This window comes from Talpa europaea, assembly GCF_964194135.1.
Source record: "Talpa europaea genome assembly, chromosome: 2".
In the NCBI taxonomy this organism is placed as follows: domain Eukaryota; kingdom Metazoa; phylum Chordata; class Mammalia; order Eulipotyphla; family Talpidae; genus Talpa; species Talpa europaea.
The window spans coordinates 153,568,751-153,576,870 of NC_140068.1; the positions used below are offsets into that span (position 1 = coordinate 153,568,751).

The following is an 8,120-nucleotide window of genomic DNA, read 5'->3' on the forward strand; positions in this document are numbered from 1 at the left end:
ATGGGCAAAACATTGAAAAAGCTATTTGCAAAATAGTAAATGTCAGTGAGTTTTAGACATAATAAGATTCTCAACCTCGGGCCTCCCTGGTGGCACAAGGGGTTAAGCACTATGAAGCAATCCACAGCCTCTGCAGCACCAGTTCAGTCCCTGGCCGGCCAGGGAGCTACCCACATGGCATGGCAGACCTCTCCTGACTCGCCCGCTGCTCCCCTCAGCAGTGTATTTCATTCAGTCTGCCTGTTCTGCTCCCTACTGGTGAGTCCTCTCACCCCCCCCCAACACCTCTGGCCTGTACCCAGCTCTTATATGCATAAATAAATAAATCTTAAAAAAAAAAAAGATTCTCATTTTCATACAGAATAAAAGAAAGGCAGCGTAAAACCACAGTGCAATGTGGTTTTTCTGTGTGCAGAACAACAAAAAATGAGAGTTTGATAATATGAGCTTGTTGATGAAGAGCTGAGGAAGTAAGCATTGTCTCCTTTGGCAGATAATTTAGCAACATCTATCAAAATAGAAAATGCACATGCCTTCTGACCCAGCAAGTTCAATTACAGGGAGTCATGTGAAATAATGCAGGATGGAAATACATTGGTGGCATAAATAAGGCATACGTGCATAAATAAGGCGTGGGAAGAAGATGCACATTGCTAGGAGCATTAGGCGTGGCCAGGGAGGGAACAGATTAGAGGAAGTTCCTTGAGGAAGACACTTACAGGTGTCTAATCTAACCCCATCACTTGCTAATGAGGAAGTGAGCCCCGAACAGTTCCTTGACTTTCTAAGATCTGATTGTTTCTGGCGGAGCTAGAACTCCAATCCAGGCCCACCAGTTCTCAGTCCACTCTTGTCCCTCACATCGCATCTCTTTAGTGACCCCCTGATGCAAGAAGTTCATCTAGATAACTTGAACTTGAGGAAGATGTCGGCATTCGTAAAAGTGAACATTGACAATGGCGTTTCTTTTTTTAGGCGCATTTTTATAATTAAAAATTACCAAAGCATTTGTAGACCATTTAAATAATGCAGAATTGGGCCTCCCTGGTGGCACAAGGGGTTAAGCACCGCACTGTGAAGTAATCCACAGCCTCTGCAGCAGGAGTTCGATCCCGGCCAGGAGCTACCCACATGGCGCAGCAGACCCCTCCTGTCTCGCCCGCTGCTCCCTTCAGCAGTGTATTTCAGTCAGCCTGCCTGTTCTGTTCCCTGCTCTGTCTCTGGTGAATCCTCTAGCCCAGCTCTTGTATGCATAAATAAATAAATCTTTATAAATAAATAAATAAATAATGCAGAACTGTATTGTAATGTTGCTTCCTCAGCAAAGATTCTACTCCTCCCCCATGGGTGGCAGCCACAAGTGATTTGCATGGGACTGACCCAAGTCCTGAGGACACTGAACGATCAGGCCTCCTGGGCCACAGTGATCTATTTTTAGTCTGTAGGCCCAAGCCAATCAGCGCTCGCCATTTCCCTGCCTCCAGGGGTTCATTCTGGGTTGGTACAATCAGCAATGAAACTGAAGACTTCTGTGGAAATTATGGGCCACAAACACCTCTGCTTCCAGATACCACGGGAGGCTTATGTGAAGCTCGGCGCTGCTGCAGCCTTCTTACTACCATGAGGGAATTTTGCCTAGGAATGCAGGTGACACAAAGGAAGTCAGAATAAAGGGATGGAAAAAAATTACTTGCAGACATTAAGTTCGCAAATCACAATCCTGGCATGCCAAGCTGCCAGTCACACAGCTCTCTGAACCTTTCAGTTACTTGAGCAAAAGTTCCCCTTTAAGCTAATTTGAGTGAGGATTTCTGTTACCAGCAGAGCAGACATAAATGATACATATTTAAAGTAAAAAAAAAAAAGTGAAATTCTCCCTACTTCCACACTTAAGGAATCATTGAAAATAATTTTGTGTTTCTTTTTAAATGTGTGTGTGTGTATGTACATGTGTGTGTAAACAATCATTAATTATACCACTTATGTTATTTTACAACTTGTTTTTTGTTTTCCTTTCTCAATATAGCCTGGGTTGCTTCCCTAGAAGTACAAACACAACTACTTATTTGCTCATAGTATGACAGTAACTTGTTTATCAAACCAAATTTCTAATCTTAGAATTTGAGATTTAGTCTCTATGTTATAATAATGCCAAGAGAAAGAGAGCAAACTCACCTTGTGAGCACGTGTGACATGTCACAGGTATGGGCTCAGGAATCAGATGCCTGAATTTAGACTCTGGCTTCAGTGATTACTTGCTCAGAAAACTTCACTTTCCTAAGCCTCAGTTTCTCCTTCTGGAAAACGGACATAACAGGCCTACATTCAGCAGACTCTCTTGGGAAGACACATACCAAGTACTAGTCAAGGTTAACTATTTCTAAATACTGGAATCAATCCCTAAAATTGGACTTTCTGTGCCACTATTTACCTTTTAATTTTGATAGAAGCTACCGATTAACCTCCAGAACCAGAAATAAACCAAGTTACACTTTCCCCAGGAGTGTCCTTTGACCTCCACATTTACAAACACTGGATTTTCTTTTTTTTTTTTTTTTTTTTTTTTTTGCCAAACCATTGGGCTCATTGCTGTTTTATTTTTTTTTAAAGATTTTATTATTTATTCATGCATACAAGAACCGGGGGACAGGCCAGAGATGCGGGGGGTGAGAGGATTCACCAGAGACAGAGTGGGGAGCAGAACAGGCAGACTGACTGAAACACACTGCTGAGGGGAGCAGCAGACAAGGCCTGTGGGTAACTCCCTGGCCAGCTGGGGATCCAACTCGTGCTGCAGTGGCTGGTGATACTTGATAGCGCTGTCTTTAACCATGCGCCACCAGGGAAGCCCATGATTGTGTCTTTTTAAGGATGGTTTTGGTTTATGACTTCTGATGCACTTCAGTTTTTCTTGCTAGGTCCCTGCCGAGTTGGGGCATACAAAGGATGCTTGTCTGGACCTCCTGGACATTACTATAGATTACTAACTTCTTGGTCTGAAAAGGGCTTATAAAGCCCTCACAGGAGGCTTGAAACAGCAACCCCCTCCTGGACACCACAGGATACCCCACATCAACTGGCCTGAGCTGAGTGGAGGAAGGCCTTGGTCTTCAGTTAGTCTCTGCTGAGAGGGTTCTTAGCAGTGGGATACAGGAATGACAAATGATTTAGGAATGACACAGGTCCCTGCCCTGGAGGTGCCTACAGGACCGTGAAGGAGACAATTACATAAACTGGTCATTTTGCGTGTGCCTGATTAGCAATCTACATACCCTACGTTGATAAACCATTCAAGTGAAGGTAGCATTGTTGACAAAATTACTTCACTTAGTGTTCCAGAACTCTGCTTTTTAAACATGGAGCTGAGGAATTCTGATCTAAGATTGCACAACGAGGAAAGAATTACCTGCTAAACGAGACTTTTAAATATCACACTGATATTTTTCTTTTTCCTTCTGGCTTATTTCACTGAGCGTAATGCCTTCTAGCTCCATCCATGTTGCTGCAAATGGCATGAGTTTATCTTTTTTGATTGCTGAATAATATTCCATGGTGTATATGTCCCACATCTTCTTGATCCAGTCATCTATTTTTGGGCATTTGGGTTGTTTCCAGGCTTTACCTATTGTAAGTAGTGCTGCAATAAACATAGGGGTACAGGTGTTCTTTTGAATCACTGTTTTTGTGTCCTTAGGTAGATCCCTAGGAGTGGAACCTCCAGGCAGCTTTCCATAGTGGCTGGACCAGTTTGCACTCCCGTCAGCAATGTAGGAGAGTTCCTTTTTCACCACATCCTCACCAACATTTGTTGTTGCTTGTTTTTTTGATGTGTGCCATTCTCACTGGTGTAAGGTGGTATCTCAGTGTGGTTTCGATTTGCATTTCCCTGGTGATAAGGGATGTTGAACATTTTTTCATATGCCTGTTGGCCATTTGCATTTCCTCTTTGGAGAAATGTCTTTTGAGTTCTTCTGCCCATTTCTTGACTGGATTGTTTATTTTGTTTTTGTTGAGCCATGTGAGTTCTTTGTATATCTTTGTGATCAGTCCCTTATCAGTTGAACAGAGTGCAAAGATTTTTTCCCAGTCAGTGGGGTGTCTCTCTGTTTTGGTTAATGTCTCTTTAGCTGTGCAGAAGCTTTTCAGTTTGATGTAATCCCAGGTGTTTATGTTTGCCTTCACTGTCCGGATGGTTTCACTTATAGCAGGAATATAGGGGAACCAAATAAGACATCAGTATAAAAAAATAATAGTAACAGTACAAAATACAACAAAGCAAACACAGACAATTATAAACCAGAGACATCCTGCAGTGGAGCAGGAGGGAGAGGAATCATAGGGAGGGAGGGAGGTGCACAGGGGACTGGGGTGATGGTGCCCGGGTGCCTTGGGGAAGGAAATTCTATGGGGACTAAACTGAGGGGGTGGTGGGAAGCAAATATTGTCTAAATTTTTTTTTAAATGATAAATGTTAAAATAAAAAATAAATAAATGAATTTTAAAAGTAAATAAATAAATATCACACTGAACGTCCCGGTTGTAGATTAGACTCATATCTAGTTTACAAGCTGCTGAGTGATCTGCCCCTGCCCCACCCCAGCCTGCTCTGGCCCTGTGCTCTCCACTCTCTGTGAGGCCTTGGCACATGCTAGCCTGGCCCCACCCTGCTGCTCTGTCCTGCCTCCTGCCACTTCTTAACCCACTATTAGGGGGTGAATTGTGACCTTCAAATTCCTATGTTCAAGTCCTAACTCCTGATACCCGAGAATGTGACCCTATTTGGAAACAGAGTGTTGGAGATGTAATTAGTGAAATTGGGATGAAGTCATCCTGGAGTAGGATGGGCCCTAGCACAGTAGCAGTTTGTCCTTATGAAAAGGGTGGGGGGAGAGGAATTTGTCTACAGAGACACCGGAGAGCGCTTACCACTGAAGGTTGCTTGTAAAGTAGGAGGAGCAGGGAGATACGGGGCAAATTCTGCCTCGTAACACTCAGAAGGAGCCAGTGCTGCCAATACCTTGATTTCCAGCTTCTTGCCTCCTAAATTTATAGAGACAATACATTTCTGTTGCCTAAGCTACTCTGGTTGTGGGGGTTTTTTTGGAAAATACACCCATTTCAGGACTTTTATCTGGCATCACCTTGAGGCCTCAGTTGGCCCCCATGGTCTTTAAAGTTATGGTTCCCTGGTGCCCAGTGTTTTCTAAGACCTCAGGCGGGTCCTGCCACTCCCCTTAAGTGCCCCATACCACATCTCATGCAACATAATAAAATGCACCCAAATCCCAAATTAAATCTAATTATATGGTAGAAATACAATTTGTTTTATTATATTGTTTTGGGAATAGATTGAGCGTAATTATTTGAATTTACTGTGACTTGTAGAAAAGGAAAAAAATCTAGCTTATAAACGGTTTTCAGATGTAAATGTCTATAAAGGGTCACATTATGTCAACCGTATTGAAATTAACTCTTTATAAATAATTAATCTGGTCAGTGTTGAAGGAATGTGACCTTTTATAGATATTCAATTTTATATGATTTGATAGTCATTTTCTTTTCACTTTTAGGACCTAATATATATTTTTTCAGGACATACAGTTTTAGAGCCTGTCTACAAGCTTGCAAACCTCCTGGTTCCTCCTGCGGCGCTGGTGAGCACACTTTAGCATCCTGAGCTTATTTTTGCAGAACCTAGCGCCCTCGGTGTGACTGTTATTTCCTTGCGCTTCTCTCACAAGCCTGTAAACTCCTTGAGGGTCTCTCTCTGCCTTATTTCTGTGTCTCCCGTCCAGCACAATGTCTGGCATGTAACTAGTGTCCAGTGACTCATTTAATGGATAAATAAGCACTTTACATGTTCTGCTCTTAAAAATTGCTAAGTGTGGAAATCGTTGATGCTTTTGCTTTAAAGCTGGTATGCCAGGAGCAGCTAAACATGAAACAAAAACCCATCACATATTTTTTACACTTGAGGACTTTTAGACTCTGAGGAGGTTATGACAACAAAAGCAGGGTTTACATCTCGAGGACAAAACCACTGTCACTTTGCCACTGCCCAGCGGTAGGAGCAGATGCTATGTCTCCACTGGACTCAGCTGTCTCTTCCTTCCCAGGGTCTGGGTTCAAGTGGGTGACTCTTGCCTTGAATTCAGCTTAAGTGTTTAGGATAAATGCTGGAGAGAGAAGGCCAGGGAGGAAAAAACATCCACCTCAAGGGGGCAGGAATCAGCAGGAAGGAAGTAGACACATCAGAAAGCAGAAGTCAACGTAGAAAAGAGAATTGTTGCTTTTATAATAGCCTTGTGGCTGAGATCATAAGCGGTCAAGCAAGCAGCGGCTGTGGTGGTGTAAAATTGGGGTGAGACAGAAGGCATGGAGGGGGTGGTACAGGGATGGGGGTAGAGAGGGGGGTGTGTAAAAGCATTCACCAGAGACACAGTGGAGAACAGAAAAGGCAGATCTATTGAATACACTGCTGAGAGGGGCAGCAGGCCGAACAAGGCTTAAGGTCTTTTATAGCCTGCTGGGATGTCTGGTCTCGGGTGCTGACCTTTGACACAAGTGTGTCCCAGCCCTGCTTCCACATTTGTGGTCTAGGGGATGGAGATCGGTGGTAGGTCTTATGGCCCTGTTGCCTTTATCTACTTGCCTGCTGGGCTAGGAAAGGCGGCTTAGTTTTCAACCTTAGTAATGATACCACGAAGAGTGTTTGCTTGTATTGTTTCCTTTCACTCTCTGGACAGTTCTGTGGGGTAGTTATTTATTTTTTTAGAGATTTATTTATTCCTGTATACAAGAACTGGGGTACAGGCCAGAGGTGGGGGGAGGGTGAGAGGATTCACCGGAGACAGAGCAGGGACCAGAACAGGCAGACTGACTGAAATACACTGCTGAGGGGAGCAGCGGGCGAGACAAGAGAGGTCTGCGGTGCCATGTGGGTCACCTCCTTGGCGGGGGATGGAACTCGTGCTGCAGAGGCTGCGGATAATTTCATAGTGCGGCATCTTCTTTTTTTTTTTTTTTAAAGATTTTTATTTTTTGTTTATGATTACAAGAACTGGGGTACAGGCCAGAGGCACGGGAAATGAGAGGATTCACCAGAGACAGAGCGGGGAACAGGCAGATTGACCAAAGCACACTGCTGAGGGGAGCATCGGGCAAGCCAGGAGAGGTCTGCTGCGCCATGTGGGTAGCTCCCTGGCCAGGGAGCAAACTCACACTGCAGAGGCTAGGGACAGCTTCACAGTGCTGCGCTCAACCCCTTGCGCCACCAGGGAAGCCTAAGAAAATTGGATTTAAAGAGGTTAAGGTGAGCTGAAGGTGAAGTTGTACCCCTGGTGATGTAGTAACCAGTGGCTGAAGCCAAAAGAGTATTACAGGTGATTTCCCTGGGAGGGGGTTGCTGGTGAGGATAGATAGCCCCAGGGGAAATGCTAAAAAAGTATCACATTTTGGGGTGGAACGATGGATAAAAAAAATAGAAGGGATTGCAGAAGGAGCTGTGGATTATTCAGTCTTCAGGATATATATAGTGTTCCGGATTCAGCTTTTGAAGATTTAGTGTTTCAGATTTAGAAGACTATTGTGGGCCTCTAAAGGTGGAGGCCTCCAGCAACCAACTTCAGAGAGGAGAGTTTGGAGGCTTTGCAAGTAGCCAAGCGACTGAAACTCTTCCTGGTTTTGCTGCTGTTACAGCCTGGCAAAGAACGTGAGGACCCAGAGCTGGGTGCCTCGCTGAGCTGCCATCAGTGTGGCCATTTGTCAGGGCATAAGACTGCCGTAGCTGCTGTTTTGAATGTTGCTTGTCTGGTGATGTGCTAAGGCATCTGGGCAGCTCCAGCACCATCTACTGCTGTGTCTTCTGCTCTTTGTGAGTTGGAACACTGGCCCATAGTCTGGCTGCTGTGTGTCCGCAGTGGGAGGAAGACACTGTCTTAGACACATGGCCTATTGCTCGGGAGAGGATCTCCAGTGTCCTAAATGGCAGGAAGGCGCCATTTTAGCTGCTTTTGTTTAGGACTTAGAAACACTGGACACTGCCTTGGGTGAGGTAAACAGCCATTTTTGGCCTCAGTTACTCTTTGCTTTTCCCTGGTTTGTTACATAAATCCCTTTGT

The 8,120-nt window shown here is 44.4% G+C and overlaps 1 protein-coding gene across 1 annotated transcript in view; it reads left to right on the plus strand.

Annotated features, from left to right (window-relative positions):
* The window catches only part of MCUR1 (mitochondrial calcium uniporter regulator 1), a gene marked incomplete at both ends in the record, with an annotated part of 56,177 nt that extends 48,353 nt beyond the window's left edge, over positions 1–7,824 (plus strand). Inside the window, one exon of the mRNA XM_084259535.1 lies at positions 7,602–7,824. Within this exon, the coding sequence (XP_084115661.1) occupies positions 7,602–7,824 (223 nt within the window). The remainder of the gene's footprint in view (positions 1–7,601) is intronic.
* Positions 7,825–8,120: the final 296 nt, after the last annotated feature.